The sequence below is a fragment of the Macaca nemestrina genome, chromosome 3, assembly GCF_043159975.1.
Source record: "Macaca nemestrina isolate mMacNem1 chromosome 3, mMacNem.hap1, whole genome shotgun sequence".
In the NCBI taxonomy this organism is placed as follows: domain Eukaryota; kingdom Metazoa; phylum Chordata; class Mammalia; order Primates; family Cercopithecidae; genus Macaca; species Macaca nemestrina.
The window spans coordinates 181,828,970-181,848,671 of record NC_092127.1 but is presented as its reverse complement, the minus strand read 5'-3'; the positions used below and the strand labels follow the sequence as shown (position 1 = coordinate 181,848,671).

The window sequence follows — 19,702 nt, the reverse complement described above, 5'->3', positions numbered from 1 at the left end:
GGTGAAGGCATGGCATCTGTGAAGGCCCAGAGGCAGAGGAGAGCTTGGGCTCGCTGGGGGCAGAGAGAAGGCCAGCAGGAGTGGAGAAGCATAGGAGCTGTTGGGGACAGAGGTGCCCATGGAGGCTGGAGAAGCAGATGTGGGCTGATGACAAGCTGCTTGCCACGTCCAGAGCAAGAGGGGAGGGAGTCAGAATTATGTTGTAAAAGTTATGTCTTTAAAAGGAGTGACTTGGAAAAAAAAAAAACCCCCACCAGCCTATACTAGTGGTACAGACAATACGTGGAGGAAGGTGGAAAGAGTGGAATCAGGAGAACGCTGGGGAAACTCTTCCTAGGGAAGAAAGGAGGTGAACTTTTTCTTGGACTAAGGTAGTGGTAGTGGAGATGAAGAAATGGATATTTAATGAATAATTTGCAGGCAGTAGGAACTGTCGTCCATGTGGATACGTGGAATGAGGGAGAGGGAAGAGTCAAAGACTGGGAAACTTCTAGCTTGAGTAACTGCAGGAGATGTTGGTTCTTTTCACTGAAATGCAAAGGACCAGAAGAGGAGCTGGTTTGACAGAGAAAGATTAACAGTTCAGTTTTGGACAGAGTAAATCTGCATCGCCTATGAAAGCACTCGAATGCAAATGTTGTCTTTTCTAACAACTCTTTGGTCCCTTCAGGACCTCCCAGCCATGAGCTCTCTCATCTTTTCGTGATCTCTCACCCTTCTTTTGCCCCTGCTTCAGTTTCTGTGGGTCTTAGATGCCACGGATCATTATTAAAATCCTATCCTTGAGGTGAGTGGATGGCTTGAATCCAGGAGTTTGAAAACAGCCTGGGCAACATGGGAAAACCCCATCTCTGCAAAAAAAGACTATAAGTGAGACAGGTGTGATGGTGCACACCTGTAGCCCCAGCTACTCGGGAGAATGAAGCAGGAGGATCGCTTGAGCCCAGGACGTTAAGGCTGCAGTGAGCCATGGTCTCAGCACTGCTTTCCAGAGCCTGGGTTACACAGCAAGACCCTGTCTCAAAAAAATAAAACAAAACAAAAACAAACAAACAAACCAAAAACCAAAAAACAAAGAACAAAAAACAAAAACAAAACAACTCACAAAAACCAAAACCAAAACCAAAAACAAAACCCATTCTTGCTTAAAGTTTCTGCTTCCTTGACCTTTTATTCTCCATTATACTTACCAGTGTTAGGGGCTGAATGGTGTACCCCCCAAATTTATATGTTGAAATCCTAACCCTCAGTGCCTTAGAATGTGACTGTATTTGAAGATAGGGTAATAGCTTTAAAGAGGTAATTAAGTTAAAATGGGTCATTAAAGAGAGCCCAAATTCATTATGACTGGTGTTCTTATAAAAACAGGAAAACTGGACAGAGGAGTTCACAGGGAAGACCATGTGAAGACAGAGTGAGAAGACAGCCACTTACAAGCCAACGGGAGAGGCCTCAGAAGAAATCAGCCTGGTGATGGCTTGATCTCGTACTTCTAGCCTCCAGACCTGTGAGTCAATACATTTTTGTTGCTTAAACCACCCAGTTGTGGCACTTTGTTATGGCAACCCTGGAACACAAATACATGCAGCAAATCCCAACCCTGTCAAATCCAACTCTGTTCACTTTCACCCTTTTGTTTAAACAGTGGTGAGTGGCTGGGCAAAAGAACACAACCTACTAACTGACCTTTTAAAAAATTCCTGACCACTTGATGATACCCTGAGAACCCACAGTCCATTTGCTCTCCTGGTCTCCTTCCAGGTCTACCAGCACCCCACCAACTCTTAGAAGACAACTTTTTTTTCTCATTTCGCTGAGAAGCAGCAGAAAAGTACATCCACGTCATCATCATCAAATCCATGAACTTCCCAACCCTGAAAGCTGTTTTCCAAATTTCCTCTGTGAGGTGGTGGAGCTCCTACCCACACTCTCACCTGTGCTTTGGATACCTATCACCAATATATGAGTCCAGGAGTTCAAGACCAGCCTGGGCAACATGGTGAAACCCTGTCTCTACATAAATAAATAAATAAATAAATACAAAAAATTAGCCAGGCCCATGGTAGTACGTTCCTGTAGTCCCAGCTACTTGGGAGACTGAGGCAGGAGGATCACTTGAGCTCAGCAGGTCGAGGGAAATTACTGGAGCAATTGTCAGTTGTTGCCTGCCTACTGAGTCATCCCAGCATCCTGCAAACGTACTGTGATAATCTCATCTTAGAACAAAATATTCTCTCCTGCCTTGACTGCCCAGCATCCTCTGGCTATGGCTTTATTTCTTGATTCCATTTTACAGAAAAGCTCTCCACACACACACAAACTCCAGCTAACTTACTGATACCACTTACCTTCTCACATAGTCTCCTAAACCTACTGTGGGTGGGCTTTGTCCTCATCATTCCTCTAAAATTATTTCTCTTGTCAATATCATCAATAACTTTCAGGGTACCCTTCCTCTTGTCTCAGGGATCATCCTTCCCAGTTCTCTTTGCTGAAGCTCTCTCATCTTTCTGACCTCTGCCACAGGAGTAGCCCATGGCTGAGCCTCTGGAACTCTTGTTTCTGCACACACTCTTCACATGATCTTATATATACTCTTGGCTTTAAAAACTGTCCATAGCTAAGACCTCCCTTATTAGTGTCTCCATCATTAATCCCTTGCTCAAACTCCAGAAGCTTATACCCAAGTGGCTCCTTGATGCCTCCTGTTGGGTGTCTAATAGACATTTCAAACTTAGCACATCAAAAACCAAATTCTTGATTCATGCCTCTTCCCAAGACCAAATCTACTTCACCTCCCATTTTCTCATCACTGGAGATTGCAGTGCTTTCCTTCCTTTGGCCAGTTACACAAATAAAAAATCTTGGCATCATCTTTGACTCATCTCTTTCTTGCAAATGCTACATCCAATTCATCAGCAAATCCTGCTACTGCTACCTTCAAACTCTATTCAGAATCCATCTTTTTTTTCTTTGCCACCTTCATTACTGGTATTACAGCCATTGTACCTGTTGTCCATCCTTATCCTCCTACAATTTATTCTCAATATCAAGCCAGATTGAGCCTTTAAAATAGTATGTCAGATCAAGTCATTTGGTGACCTTGTATGGGTTAAAAATAAAATGCACACGAATGGGTTAAAAATAAAATACAAAAACAGACACACAGACCAATGAAACAGAATAGAGATCTCAGAAATAAGACTTCACATCTACAACCATCTGATCTTTGACAAATCTGACAAAAACAAGCAATAGGGAAAGGATTCCCTATTTAATTAATGGTGCTGGGAAAATTAATTGGCTAACTATATGCAGAAAATTGAGACTGGGCCCCTTCCTTACATGTTTTTCAAAAATTAACTCAAGATGGATTAAAGATTTAAAATATAAAACCCAAAACTATAAAGGCCCTAGAAGAAAATCTAGGCAATACCATTAAGGACATAGGCAGTGGCAAAGATTTCACAATGAAAATGTCAAAAGCAATTGCAACAAAAGCAAAAATGACAAATGGGATCTAATTAAACTCAGGAACTTCTGCACACCAAAACAAACTATCATCAGAGTGAACAGACAATCTGCAGCATAGGAGAACATTTTCACAATCCATCTGACAAAGGTCTAATATCCAGAATCTACAAGGAACTTAATTTACAAGAAATAAATAACCCCATTAAAAAGTGGGCAAAGGACATGAACAGATATTTCTCAAAAGAAGACATTTACACGGCCAACAAACATATGAAAAAAAGCTCAACATCATTGATCATTAGAGAAATGCAAACCAAAACCACAATGAGATACCATCTCATGCCAGTCAGAATGGTGATTATTAAAAAGTCAATAAACAACAGATGCTGGTGAGGCTGTGGAGAAATAGGGACACTTACACTATTGGTGGGAATGTAAATTAGTTCAACCATTGTGGAAGACAGTATGGGGGATTCCTTAAAGATCTAGAACCAGAAATACCATTTGACCCAGCAATCCCATTACTGAGTATATACCCAAAGGAATATAAATCATTCTATTATAAAGATACATGCGTGCATATGTTCATTGTAGCACTATTCACAATAGCAATGACATGGAATCAACCCAAATGCCCATCAATGACAGACTGGATAAGGAAAATGTGGTACATATACACCAGGGAATACTGTGCAGCCACAAAAAGGAACGAGATCATGTCCTTTGCAGGGACATGGATGAAGGTGGAAGCCATTATCCTCAGCAAACTAACACAGGAACAGAAAACCAAGCACTGCATATTCTCATTCATAAGTGGGAGCTGAACAATGAGAACACATGAACACAGGATGGGGAACAACACACACGGGGGCCTGTTGGGGAGAGGGGAGGGAGGGAGAGCATCAGAAAGAATAGCTAAAACGTGGGGCTTAATACCTAGGTGATGGATTGATAGGTTCAGCAAACCACCATGGCACGTATTTACCTAAGTAACAAACCTGCACGTCCTGCACATGTATCCCAGAACTTAAAATACAATAAAATAAAAATATAAAATATAAATAAAACGCACAGTCCAAAAAAGTCATCCTGTCCTACAGGGCCATGGGTGATCTGGCCTCCTGCTACTTTCCGAACTTCTGTTCTGTTTTCCTCAATGCTCTAGCCTAACTACAATTGGCCTCCTTGCTGCTCCCGAACAGGCAAAGGGCTTTTCTGCCTTAGAGTCTTTGCACCTGCCATTTCCTCTGCTTGGGAAATGTTTGTCCCAAGGGAGTTGGGTAACTTGCTAGCTCACATTACTTAGATCTCTGTTTGAATGTCACAGATGTTGTCTTAACAAAGAAGAGGCAAGAAAAGCCACTTTATTATTTATTAAACTCCCACAGAGTGCAGTATTACTGTGTGCCAGACCCTGCTTCAAACACATTTCATGGACTATAAAACTACATCTCTGAGCAACTCCATGGAGCTGGTAGGAAAAACTTACACTTAATGGGTGATTACCATGTGCCAGGTATTATGCTAAACACGTTGTAGATATTAACTCACTTAATTCTCGTAACAATCTCATGAAGTAGGTACTGCTACCATCCTGGCTTTACATCTGAAGTACAGAGTTGGGTAACTTGCCCCATGTCATCCCAGATGAACTAAATTTGAACCCGGAGCTTAGCCACTGATGCCACTTCAGAGAAGGAGTCAGACTTGAGTCTTGAGTCTTTAAAGGTGGTTGACCAGGCATTTGTCAGAGTTAAGAAGAAGACGTACGACGACACCCTTTTCCAGGCAGAGGGCATTGTGTACACACAGGTATAGAAGCGGGCAGCCCGCCCTCATGCATTCCAGGAAGCAAATGTGGCTCAGGTGTAAAGTGCCCAGTTGATGAAGGGAGTTAGGGGAGGGAATATAAGGATGTACTGGCTGCCCTCTTACCACATCTGCAGAGGATTAAGGTGGCTATTTCTCCCTAGAGGTGGAGTGGGTGGGTCACTGCACAGGAGCCTTGGTCTTTTAAACTCTTATTGGTGTAACCAGCCACTGAACTCTGAGGCAAGGGGTTGGGGGTGGGAAGGGAAACAGAGAAAAGGCAAGTGAAAGAGAAGGGGAGGTGCAGTTTCAGAACCCAGCCAGCCTCTCTCTTGCTGCCTAGCCTCACGCCGGCCTCATCTTCGCCCAACCGACCCCACCTGGAGTCCTATGGCCAACTGCGAGTTCAGCCCGGTGTCCGGGGACAAACCCTGCTGCCGGCTCTCTAGGAGAGCCCAAGTCTGTCTTGGCGTCTGTCTCCTGGTCCTCCTGATCCTCGTCGTGGTGGTCGCGGTGGTCCTCCCGAGGTGGCGCCAGCAGTGGAGCGGGTCGGGCACAACCAGCCGCTTTCCTGAGACCGTCCTGGCACGATGCGTCAAGTACACTGAAGTCCATCCTGAGATGAGGTGGGTTGGCGACTAATGCCCACCGGTGGGCACTGCGGGGACAGCAGGGCTCGGCGCGCGGGGGAGGCGCCCAGATCGCCCGGAACCGAGCATGTTCCGTGGCGGGTCAGCCGAGAGCCCGCCAGGTGGTGCTGAGTAGGGAGTCCCGGGCTCGGGGCTCCGCGGGCCGCTTGCAGGAGCAGCTGACCTTGGCATCGAGCGTGCCCACGGGGGGGAGGGGGTGCTGCTCGGTGGCTCTGCTGCGTAGCCGGTGAACACCTGGCACCGATGCCTGCCTTCTGGGCAAGGTGCCCTGAGCCCAGCCCCTCGCCGGGCTGCAGCCCACCCTCGGCACGCTCAGCCCCACTTCACCGCTTTAGGGACAGAAAATAACACGCAGACGCAGGCGGTCGCTGACATTTTCAACTTTTTCTGCGGTTTCCGCCCTCTGTCTCTGACCCGAAAGTGCCAGGACGGTTGCAGAGGACACTTGATTGTGGCTTGCAAAGCCTGTGGTCGGAGAGGAGGGTGTAGAAGGGCTAAACCACGGAAGTTAGTTTTATTCATTTACATAAAACAGCATTCCGATTCTTTTTGCGCGGGCTGAAATACATGTGACCAGAGAAGTAATTAACAAAACAATGTCAGCTTCTAAAAAGTGAGACATTACTTATATGATAAGGCGCAGCAACTCGGTGAATCTGTACAAACCTCGGGAAAAAACCACCACATGGGACCTTCCAGTTTTCTCATGCTTCTTCCCAGCTACTAACCTCTCCTAAAGGGAACTGCTTTTTAGATTTGATTCCCAGGGCTTGCTTTCACAGGCAGGACTCATTTTCGTTTCTTGTAAAACAGAACAAGCCGGGAAGGGGGGAGCTGCTACTTTAGGTTGTGTGCTTGTGATAGCAAAATCCCGCATTTAAGCAATCCCAGGAAATGAGGGAAAAGACCTCCCTCGCTTCTCCGAGCACACGCAACGGTTCCGGTTGCAAAATGTTCGCCTTCTGGGATTCCCAGCGTCCCGTTAGTTGTTCTATTTACACATAATTAGATACTTAACGGAGAGAGAAACTAGAAGTTGAGGCGTTCCTCCAGGCTGCATTGTAAAGTATGAAGTGAAATCCAAAATGAAATGGTAATGTCAGAAAGCAACCTCATGCCAAAAAAAAAAAAAAAGGAAACTAACACTGGAAAAGGAAACTAACACTGGTCTTGAAGATCTTTCAATGTGAATACATATAGATTTATCTCATTTCTTTTAACAGCCCATAGTATTTCATAAACTAGATGTAACCATTTCCTATTGACAGGAAATTAGCTTATCTCCAATTTTTCAATCCCACTCATCCAACAAGTATCTGTTGAGCACACACTCTGTTCCAGGCAGTGATCTAGCTGCTGATGACACTAGTAAATGACAAAGTTCTCGCTCACGAAATTTTCACCTTAGTTGGGAGAAACACCATGTAACGAAAATCTTCATACATATATTGTGTGTACATATGGGAGTATTTCTGTAGGATAGATCTCTAGTGATGAAATTGCTGAGTAAAAGGGAGAATTAGGCTTATTTTAAGTTTTGATTTTTCCAAATTCCAGGTATTCCAAATATCCTCCAAAATAGTTGTGCCATTTTACTCTCCCATCATCAGTCTATCAGAGGGGATGCTTTCCCACAATCTCTTCAATGCTGAATATTTTCAACTTTTTTACGTAAGAGAAAAAAAAGCATCTAATTGTTCCCTCAGTATCAGTGAGTCTAAACATCTTGTGTATGTTTATTTGCCACTTATATTTTTTTCTGTGATTTTCCTGTCCAGATACTTGATACTTTCTATTGAGCTGCTTATTTATTTCTTCTTGTGGGAGCTTTTTATATATTTTAGATAATATTCACACACACACACACACACAGAGAGAGTCTTAGATCCCTTTTGGGATCTTGGGGAGGATTCTGCTGGTGAGAGAGTGTGAACTTCATCTTGGCCTGTCCACACCTGGACCTTCTCAGCACACAAGAGAGTATAAGGGTGACCATTTTGCACAGGACAGAATTCCAGCATGTTTGCCCCCTGGAGTGATGGAATGGCCACGTGCTCAACATCAGTGTCCCCACTGAGACCATGAGATTCATTAGAGCACTGGAAAGCATCATGCTCATCTGTGCTTCTCAATGCTTAGTGTTATGATTGAAGGCTTCCTTCAGTCCTACCTTTTGTTCTGGGGTTCTAAGAATCTTAGGTGCAGGCCAGGCACGGGGGCTCACACCTGTAATTCCAGCACTTTGGGAGGCCGAGGCAGGTTGATCACGAGGTCAGGAGATTGAGACCATCCTGGCAAACATGGTAAAACCCAGTCTCTACTAAAAATACAAACATTAGCCAGGCATGGTTGTGTGCACCTGTAGTCCCACCTACTCAGGAGGCTGAGGCAGGAGAATCGCTTGAACCTGGGAAGTGGAGGTTGCAGTAAGCCAAGATCATACCACTGCACTCCAGCCTGGGTGACAGAGCAAGACTCTATCTTTAAATAAAAAAAAAAAAAAAAAAAAAAAAAAAATCGCAGGTGCATCTGGGACAGATTGAATGTGGAAGGGGAAGGCCTTCGAGGTGTGGGGCCTGGGTGCTGCTGTGGTAACAAACGGGGAAGTGAGACCATAAGCCTCAGTTGTGGAAGGAAAGGTGGAGTACTTATGCAAATTAGCTGATTCTAGGGGCTTAGGGTGCTACCACCAGAATATCAGGGAATAGAATCTTCTAGAAGCAAAAGCTATTTGGAAGCCCCCAAAGTGGATGAAAAAGCTGAGTGGGAAACAACAGAGATTTCAGGAGAGGGAGAAGAAGATACCTACTTCTGTGCCTTTTGGCCTCGTGTTTTGCTTCAGACATTGTTCCCAGGAAGGTCAGTGGAACCCACTGCTCAGGGCACACACTTGCTCCTTGTTCTGGTGTCATAATAGCTGCAGAAAGTGGTGGTGTTTAGCCTGGAGAACATTTCTTTCTTTCTTTCTTTTTTTTTTTTTTTATCACAATGAACACTCATGGCTTCTCTGCTTCCTCCTTTTCTCTTTATCTTAGGACTCTTGAAAAACAGCTGCCAAATGTCAGTTTAGATATTTTGGAGGGAAAAAAGTTGAGAATCAATGTTTACGGGTTCCCTGCAATGTACTGAAACTACATAGTTGGTTCTTTTCAAACTTTCTCCTAATCCTGTCAGGAAAGTCCCAGGAACCACATTTTAGAGTTGGGGAAATGGACCCCGAGAGAGATGAAGTAACTTGGTGATATGCTCTAGTCCGGCTGGCTATGCAATTTATGGAGCCTAGTGCAGAATGAAAATGTGGGACTCATTTTTCAAAAAGCAGGAAACAGCTTTTCCTTTCTTCCAGGGTCTTTTCCTCCAATTGCCATGGGGGTGTTTGGTTGCTATTTAATGTTGAGCCCCTTTGAGCACAGTGTGTCCGGAATTGGTGGGTTCTTGGTCTCAGTGACTTCAAGAATGAAGCCAAGGACCCTCGCAGTGAGTGTTACAGTTCTTAAATATGGTGTGTCCACAGTTTGTTCCTTCAGACGTTCAGATGTGTCTGGAGCTTCTTCCTTCTGGTGGGTTGGTGGTCTCGCTGTCAGGGGTGAAGCTGCAGACCATCAGGGTGAGTGTTACAGTTCTTAAAGGCAGCGTGTCTGGAGTTGTTCGTTATTCCCGGTGGGTTCCTGATCTCGCTGGCTTCAGGAGTGAAGTTGCAGACCCTCATGGTAAGTGCTACAACTCATAAAAGTAGAGTTGACCCAAAGAGTGAGCAACAGCAAGATTTATTGCAAAGAGCAAAAGAGCAAAAGAACAAAACTCCCACAGCGTGCATGAGGACTCAACCGGGTTGTCCTGGGCTCGTGGGGGGTAGCCTGCTTTTATTCCCTTATCTGGCCCCACCCACATCCTGCTGATTGGTCCATTTTACAGAGAGCTGATTGCTCCATTTTGACAGAGTGCTGATTGGTACATTTACAATCCTTGAGCTGGACACAGAGTCACAGAGTGCTAGTTAGCTAGATACAGAATTAGCTAGATACAGAGCACCAATTGGTGTATTTATAAACCTTGAGCTAGACACAGAGTGCTGATTGGTGTATTTACAAACCCTGAGCTAGACACAGAGTGCTCATTGGTGCACATACAATCCTCTGGCTAGATATAAAAGTTCTCCAAGTCCCCATCTGGTTCAGGAGCCCAGCTAGCTGGCTTCACCCAGTGGATCCTCCACTGGGGCTACAGGCGGAGCTGCCGCCAGTCCCGAGTCATGCCTGCACTCCTCACCCCTTGGGCTGTCGATGGGACCCGGCGCCACTGAGCAGCGGGCAGCGCCTGCCGGAAGCTCAGGCCTCGTGGGGAGCCCACCACAGGGGGAGCCCACCACAGGGGGAGCCCACCACAGCAGGAGGAGCTCAGACATGGCTGGCTGCAGTTCCCAAGCCCTGCCCCGCCGGGAGGCAGCTAAGGCCCTGCGACAATTTGAGTGCGGCGCCGGCGGGCCGGCACTGCTGGGGGACCTGGCGCAACCTCCGCAGCTGCTGGCCCGGGTGCTAAGCCCCTCACTGTCCTGGGCTGGCCCGGCCGCTCCGTGTGCGGGGCCCGCCGAGCCTGCGCGCGCACCTGCGCCCGCCGGAACTCGCACTGGCCAGCTGCCGTGCGCAGCCCTGGTTCCCACCTGCGCCTTTCCTCCCACACTTCCCCACAAGCAGAGGGAGGCAGCTTCCGCCTCAGCCAGCCCAGAGAGGGGCTTCCACGCGTGGCGGGCTGAAGGGCTCAAGCGCCGCCAGAGTGGACACTGAGGCAGAGGAGGCGCTGAGAGGGAGGGCTGCTAGCACTTTGTCTCCTCTCAACAGGGATACTTGCAGGGACAGGGTATCTGCTCCTTGTTCTGTAGACCTCAAAGGTGAGTCCTGAGGCTTCAGGGTCACTGGCCTCCTTTTAGGGAGCCACAACGCCTTGTCTTTGTACTTCAAGAATGATTACGAATTTCTGCAGGTAAAGCAGCAGAATGCCATGTCCTCTCCTGGTTGCCAGGACGTGTTCCTTGTGGTATGTTTGCCGGGTCTGTCCTGCAGACCCTGACTGAGCGACAGATGAAAGGAATACTCAGACACAGATATGCAGTGAAAGAGCGGCTAGGGGACTGCCTGATGCTGCTCGCTTTTATTCAGTACAGACCTAATGCCGAAAACCTGGAGCCAACCCAGTCTGTGGGTAATTAACATGGTTGTTCCCCCTTGCAGGGAGCAGTCTCGCCCAAGGGTGACCAAAGGTCGGTTTCCGGAAGTAAACAAGCTTATGTAGACAAACCCCCTACATTCCCTTGTACCTACTCCTCGCCCTCTGCCTCAGGGTAAGAGAATAGCTGCCTTCAGCTTATCCTCTCCAGAAGCTTTGCAGAGCCTTCTGACCTTTCAAAAGGTCTGCTTCTTTCCCATAGCTTCTCCCACCACTCTGACCGATCTCCTATATTTGATCTCACGTGTTTAACAATAACTTCTTAGAGCTGGGTCAGAAAGTATGCAGCATGCACCTGGCACTCCTAATACTGTGCCCATGATGGGCATTGCTGATTGTTCAGAACATGTTGGATGAGCCTGAGTCAGCCTAAGAATCTTCCACCCAGCGCACCATGTAGATGCTACCAGTTGGTTGGCGTTGCTCTGAGGTGACATTTCTTTGTAATTCTGGGTTAGAATCATGTTGTTTGTTATCCGAGACAGGGAAACCTAACACATTATCCGCCCCCAGGAAGATCCCATCATCATTCCATGCACCTTGAGTCCTGGGAGCTTACTTTAAAAAAAGTGACTGACACATGAATGCAGGTCTCCAAACAGAGGGGCGGCAGGATGAGGAGCCAGATGAAGAGAGTCAGGGGCCTGGGGCTGCTTGGCTTGGATGAATCTGATGGGAGGTGGGGTGCATCCAAGTGTCCTCTGCTGATGAAGAACAGACTTGTTGCAAGGGGGTAGGTGTGTGCTGTGTAAACAGACACCTCAGAATCAGGACCTCAAATAATAAATAGGCAAGAATAACAGCTGAGTTTGCCCAGCTCATCACAATTTAAAATCGGTTTTCAAAAAGTTAAGAGCATGGCTTTCATAGTATGCAGAATCAACACACATCAAAGATTTATTTACTCATTTATGAAAGAATCAGCAAAATGACAAACTTAGTTCAAAGAATATTTTGAGGCACTGAGTAGATATAAAACTGGTTAATGTTTCTCGGGGCAATAAAAAGCCATAAACTTTGGGGATTTCTTTTTTATCAGACAGAAATTATTGGCATCCTTAACAGAAAAGATCTCCAAGTTACCATCTAACTTCATAAGGTTTGAGTTATTAATCAATGGTAAATAGAAAAGACAAACAAATATATGTTTTGCCAGATAATTAAATAGTTCTTGGTAAACCTGGCAAACAGTGCCCCAGTGTGACTCTGAAAAGACATGCCTGCCCATCTTTTTGCCTTATTTCCATGTTTTAGGTATTTTTGTAACATATTTATTCAATAAATATGTATTGAGCTCCTATGGTGCCCCAGAAACTCTTTTAGATCCTGGAGATATAGCACTAAACAAAACAGATGAAATTCTTGCTCACATGGAAATTGTATTCTAGTAGGGGAGACAGACATTAAGTGAAACAGAAAAATATATCGTATGGCAGATGGTGGAAAGTGTTAAAAAGAGTACTGTGTGGTGTTTACAATTTACCCATTTATGAAGGAATTTGCAAGATGATAAACTCAGTTCAAAGAACATTTTGAGGCACTGAGTAGATTTAAAAGTGGTTAGTTTCTCAGGGTGATAAAAAGTGATAAACTTTGGGGATATCTTTTTTAGGTATGGTAGTAAAATAAAGAAGATGCTATGGTTTGCACGTTTGTCCCCTCCAAAACTCATGTTGAAATGTAATCCCAAAAGTGGCAGGATGAGAGATTGGCCCTTTAGGAGGTGATTGGGTCATGAGAGATCTGCCTCATGATTGGATTAATCCATTCATGGAATGCTGATTAATATGCTAACGGGTTAATGGATTGGGTTATCATTGGAATGAAATGGCAGGCTTTACAAGGAGACGAAAAGGGACTTGAGCTAGGATGCTTACCCTCCTCACCGTGTGATGCCCTGCCCTGCCTCAGGACTCTGCACAGTTCTGGTAAGCAAGAAGGTTGTCACCAGATGTGCCCCCTAAACCCTGGATATTTTGGCCTCCATAACTTTAAGGAATAAATTCATTTTTAAAATAAATTACCCAGCTTCAGGTATTCTGCTATAAGCAACAGACAGAGACTAAGACAGAAGGCTTTACTGGAAGGTGGCATTTTAGCAAAGACCTAAAGAAAGAAGGCGAGCAAAACATAGAAATATCTGGGGAGAACATCCTAGGTAAAAGGAACAGCATGTACAAAGGCCCTGAAAAGCAGCAAGCCAGCCAGTGTGTTTGGAAAAATTTTCTCTTATGGAAAATTTCAAAGATATGTAAAACTGGGGCTAATAATACAATTAACCCCTACTTACCCATTACCCAGCTTCAACAACTATCAACATTCTGCTGTTCTTATTTCACCTATTTACCCATTTTTTAAAAAGTGTACTTTAAAGCAAATTCCAGGGTTTATATAATTTTGTCTGTAAATCTTTCAGTCTGTATCTCTAATTCTTTCAGTCTGTAAATCTTTCAGTCTGTATCTCTAAAACGAACATTAAAAAACACGACTATCATACCATCCTCCTACCTGACACAACTAATTTTTCATATCAAACAATATTGATCATGTTTAATTTTCCATGATTTTCTTTAAAATGTAGTTTTATAACTGATTTGTTCTAATCAAGATTTGCACATTGCATTAAAAATAAATGTATCTTACATTTCCTTTAATTTACAACCATTTCCCTCCCCCATTTAAGAATGCATATTAATTTATTAAACAGAGTGGGCAATTCATCTTGTAGAATTTCCAACCTTCTGGGTTTGGCCAATTACATCCTTGTGGTGTTATTTAAAAATCCTTCTCTATTCCCTTTATTATCTGTTGACTGAGAGCTTGGCCAATCAGAATCACTTGAACGAGCTGATTACACCCCCTCTTTCTGAAATGTTTTCTTCCCTTGAGTCTATACACACTGTTGACTTCCAAATTTATATTTCTAGCCCAGACCTCTCTCCAGTACTTCTGCTTGCTACTGTGTTTTTCATAACTTTCTGATTTTTTTTAGTATCCAATGCTAGAAAATACATCCATTTCGAGAAAGAGACAAATTATGAGCTCATATTGATAATTTCATTTCAAAGTAAAGGGCACAGAGTTTTTATTTAACATTTTAATTTTATGCTTGTTTCTCCTTTACACTGAAAATCTTAGTTCCCAATGACATTAATGTAATTATGTATTTACTTCCCATATATATGTTGTATATAATTGTTTTATATATACATATGTGTATATATACTATTGCTAATGAAATGTCTACTGAATGATGTAAGTTTTCTCTGTGTTTCTTTTGGTCCTTGGGATACAGGACTTATCCCAGTAATGATGTATAGTCAAAATACTATGTACCAGTGTCTGGTACCTTAATTAAAGGATCTCTCTGTCTGCTGCATTGAGAACAGGTGGTAGCAGGACAAAAACATCAGCCTGGAAGCCATTTGGAAGCTCTTTAGTAATTCAGATAAGAGGTGATTTTGGCTTGGATGGTGATGGATGATGCTGAGAAGTGGGTGGATTCTGGATATGTTTTGAAAGTAGATCCCATGTGATTTGTCATGGGCTAATATATGGAATGTGAGAGAAAAAGAAGAAACAACAATGCTTCCAAGATTTTGGGGCAGAGGTGCTGAAAAAAATGAATTTCCATTTATCAGAAAGAGAAAGACTGTGGTAAAGCAAGTTGGGAAGGAAGCAGCGGCTCGGTTTTCCACATTCAGTAACCCTCCCTTATCTAGGGTTTCACTTTCTGCAGTTTCAGTTATCCATGGCCAGCCACGGTGTGAAAATATTAAATGGAATATTCCAGAAATAAACAAGTCATAAGTTTTAAATTGAGCCCTCTTCTGAGTTAGCGTGATGAAATCTCATGATATCCCACTCTCTTCTGCCCTGGATGTGAATCATCCCTTTGTCCAGCATATCCATGCTGCATATTTTACCTGCCTGTTACTTGCTTAGTATCCATCTCAGTTATCTGATTGAAAAAGCAGTACATATACACAGGGTTTATATGTACTATCTGCAGTTTCAGGCATCACTGAGGGGCTCGGAACATAACCCTGGCAGATAAGGGAGACTACTGTTTTAGTGGAGATGTTGATCAGAAGACTGGTTCATATGAATATGGGAGTCCTGGAGAGAGGTCTGGGCTGGAGATATAAATCTGGAAGTCAACAGTGTATGCAGACACAAGGAAAGAAAACATTTCAGAAAGAGGGGGTATAATCAGCTCATTCAAGTGATTCTGATTGGCCGAGTAAGATGAAGATTGGAAATTGACCAATGGATTGGTGACTTGACAAGGTCAGGTTGGGAGGAGTGGTAGTGATGAAAGCCTATGTGGAACAAATTCAAGAAAAAAACAAATGAGAAGAGAGAGGAATTAGAGACTGTTGCGCATAGACAACTCTTGCAAGAGGTTTCGCTGGCCAGGAGAACAGCAATACAAGTGAAGTAGTGGCTGGATGTTTTCCAAAACATGCAACTTAGTTTTCATAGAAAAGAAATGGTTTTTCTTTTTCTACTTATTCAGTTTTGTGCACAATTTAATTAAATTATATAAGTAAAAACCACAAGCATGAACATGTTTATAAACAGGTAAATAACAAAGTAGATAGAAACAAAAATTCTCAGGTGTGCAAAAGAGTAGTTTATTAGCCGTGTAGAAGATAGAAAACTTGCTTTTATAGAGGGAATGAATAGTGTTGATTAGTGTAGTGAGTCAGTTAAATAGGTATCAGTTGAATTTTTGAGGCAATAAGTACATTTAGAATTGGCTAGGTATTATTCTTACCATTAAAGGAAACTCTTAAAAATAGATCAGGTCAGAAAACCACCAAGACAGTTTTCTTAAATAAGGGGGTGGTGGAAAAAAATGGATGTAAGATGCTGAGAAAAAAAACAGGAAACTCAACAATAGGTGAAATCAAGAATTAGTTTCGTGTGTGTGTGTGTGTGTGTGTGTGTGTGTGTGTGTGTGTATTTCACAGAAAGGGGCTGAAAGGGGAGGAATGGTTATATTCACAGATTTTTGTGGCTGATCTTAGTAGGGAATAGGAGATTATCTTTTTTCAGCAAAATATTACCAGCAAATGTCTATTCTGGAAAAAGAGGATAAGAATCTTGTATTTAAATACCAAAAAGGTGAAAATTGAGGTCAGAAATTTAAAGAATAAATGTAGCAAGATGCTAACATTCTTGTTCCATCTAATAACTCTTCTTTTTAAAAAATTATAAAAGTAAAAACATGCCCATTGAAGAACATTTGGATGAATACAGAAGTATAGAAAAGAATGTAAAATCTCTTAAGCCTCAAAGTAGAATTCTAAATAGTGGAGAAACCCACAATTTAAAAAAATAAATAAGGAGATCCACAAAAGGAAGATATATACCTGCTTAAATGGATGGCCTCAACATAAGTAGTCTTATAGATATAATTAATTTTTTTTCTATTACGTGATATTTTTAAAAACTGCTAAGCTCAGTTGTCTACTCCCTGTTGGAATATATCAAACATGGTGCATCCACATTGTGGACAGTTATTCTACATTTTTAGTCTTTGGATGTTTTGAAGCAATTAGCTAAGTTTGATTTGAAGAGACATTATAAATTTCCCAGGGCATATTTTCCCTGGTTATGATCCATATTCGCCTTGATATTGTCCAAATGTTCATTTTCTCTTATGACTGTCAAGCAAATATTTTAAAATTATTTGTGAATTTGGCACTTGATAGATGAAATATTGTGAAATTATGAATAAAACTGCTTCATTGATTATCTTGGTTCCTAAGAGAGATAGTATATGAGTTAAATTATCTCTAGCAGTGTCTAAGTTGGGAGTAATTAAATCTCCATGGGAATTCTTCAAAGGCAAAAAAGGACTGAAAACACCTTGTTGAAACTGAGAGAGATTTAAAACCACACACAAAAAAATCTAAGATTTGGTTCACTGTTCACGTTTTGGGGACTTGCTTTTATGTGTTAATACTTCCAGATAAAATTTTTTCAAAGGTACTTTTGAACCCTAGGAGCTGAACATATTAATTTATTTATCTCTGAAAACTGCACACTTTGTATTTCCCAGGTCTGGCTTTCTTCATTTTTCCTACTTGAGGGAACTCCTTTTCCTCCTTCAATATCTTCATATCCTCCTTCAGTGCTTCTCAGTCAATATCTCCTCTCAATTTTTCCTTTTTAAAATTAAAAATGTTAAATTATTAACATTTTAAATACACTGAAATGTTAATGGAATAGTAATACAAATACCCATTTACCCACCACACAGCGTTAACAGACGATAAAAATTTGCCATATTTGTTTTACATCTTTTTTCTAGTTTTTAAAGAAATAACGTTACAAATAAAATCAAAATACTCCTTCCCCCAATTTCCTTGTCTCCTCTCAAAGAGGCAAATAATGCTACTTGCTTCTCTTGTATCTTTTTAGAAATATTCTCTGCATATATAAGCATATATCCATGTATTTTTCTACACATAGTATCTCTTCCATGTCTTACTTTTTTTCATTCTACAATATATCTTGATCAGAGTAGCTTTGTTTCATTCTAATAATTATATAGATTCCACTTTACAAATTTACTCTACTTTAGACTTGTATCTATGAACATTTAGATTGTTTTAAGCCTTTGGCAACATTACCGACAATGCTGCAATGAAATCTTTCTGTATGTATACATACGTGGATCTGTGTATAAGATAGAATTCTGGAAGTAGAATTGCTAAGTTAAAGCATATGCTGCTTGAAATTTTGAAAAAATTGTCAAACTTCTCTTCACAAGGCAATTTTCTTCTTGAGGTAATGAGAACTGCTATTTCCCTGTACCCATGCTACATAGAGTATCTTCAAATGTTCTGATTTTTGCCGGTCTGATAAGGGAATGTTACCTCAGTTTAATCTTTATTTGCATTTACTATGTGTTCTTGCCCTGTAGAGTGAACTTTACTTTTCCAGCTAACAATATATTGTTGGGATTTTAATGACATCACTTTTGAAATTTACCCCTGCTAACATATAAACTCTAGTTCATCAATTTTAGTGCTATATGGTATCCTATTGAATGACCATACTACTCACTTATTTATTATTATCTATTTATTAATTAGTCTTTTATCTTTTTTGTCAGTTTTTGAGGGCATGAACAATGCTAAAGCATACATGTCTACTTGTGCATATGATTTTTTCCCAGTGTGTTTAATAGAATGACTAAGGTAGAATGACTAAGGTTGTGAGGTATGCCATCTTCACCTTTACTGGGTATGCTAGTGTGCTGCAGCTGCCGTGATAAAGTACTGCAAGCTGGGTGGCTTCAACAATAGCAGTGTACTGTCTCACAGTTCTGGAGGCTGGAAGTCTAAAATCAAGTCAGGAGGGTCAGTGCCTTCTGAAGGCTGTGAGAGAGAATCTGCGTCATGCCCTCTTCCAAGCTTCTAGTAACCTCAGGCATACCTTGTGTTGTTGATGGTGTTGTCCCAGTGTCTTCATATTGTCTTCTCTCTGTTTGTGTTTGTCTCAATGCCCAAATTTCCCCTTTTTATAAGGACCCAGTCATATAGGATTAGGGTTCACCCTAATGATCTCCTTTTAACTTGATCATCTGTAATCTTACTTCCAAATTAGGTCATATTCTGAGGTACTGGGGGTTAGGATTTCAACATCCTTTGGAGGGGGGTAAAATTCAATGAATAACAACAGGTATACTAATTAACATGCTTTTGGCTGCAACTAACAGAACACTCAACTGAAAAGGTTTAAAATATATTTTAAATTTTAAACAAATGTTTTATAAAGATGAGGTCTGACTGTGTTGCCCAGGCTGGTCTCAAACCCCTGGCCTCAAGCAATCCTCCCACCTTGGCCTCCCAAAGTGCTGGGATTACAGGCATGAGCCATAGAGCCTGGCCACTTTAAAATGTTGTTGACACACATAACAAGACATCCAGAAGTGGGGTGGTCATAGGGTCGGTTCAGCAGCACAGTGATCGCCGAGGCTCTTTCCTTCCACTCTTCCATCTCCCTTGAGTGGCTTTCAGCTTCTTGTCACAAGACGGCTGCATTATGCCCTCATATACCTGGAACAGAGGGCAGGGAGGGGGGCAAGAGCACACCCCCATTTCAAGTCTCTTGAATAACATATTTCCCAGCAGCCCTCTTTCAACCTTCTCTAGGCTTCTCCTTAAATTTCACTGGCCAGAATCGAGCCACATGGTTACCCAAAGCTATAAAAGAGGCTTAAGGAGTGAGAATTTGATATTTTGAATCATAATAGGAGACATGCTTTGCCAATAGGAAAGAAGGGTAAAAGAAATCTTCTGGAGTGAGGGAACCAACTGCATCTGCCACATTGCATATGGCCAAATGGTCACCAAATTTGTTATATCACTTTATTTTCACAAAAGCGGTGTAAGGTCCTCATTGCTATTCATCCTCGTTATCATTTGGAATTCTCAAAGAAAAAAAAAAAGCCCATTTCCTTGTTGTTTTATCTTTTTAATTCCCTGATCATTAACACAAGTAATTATCTTTTTATGTGTTTATTTGTC

At 42.3% G+C, this 19,702-nt stretch overlaps 1 protein-coding gene across 2 annotated transcripts in view; it reads left to right on the top strand.

The window, feature by feature from the left end:
* Positions 1-5,313: 5,313 nt before the first annotated feature.
* LOC105487906 (CD38 molecule) overlaps positions 5,314-19,702 on the top strand; it is a 66,967-nt gene continuing 52,578 nt past the window's right edge. The window contains exons 1-2 of one of the 2 annotated variants that reach the window (XM_011751564.3): positions 5,316-5,429; positions 5,627-5,909. In XM_011751564.3, the coding sequence (XP_011749866.2) occupies positions 5,674-5,909 (236 nt within the window). In that variant the 5' untranslated portion in view covers positions 5,316-5,429; positions 5,627-5,673. Of the gene's footprint in view, positions 5,910-19,702 lie in introns of both variants that reach the window. The other variant, XM_011751563.3, reaches the window with a different exon arrangement.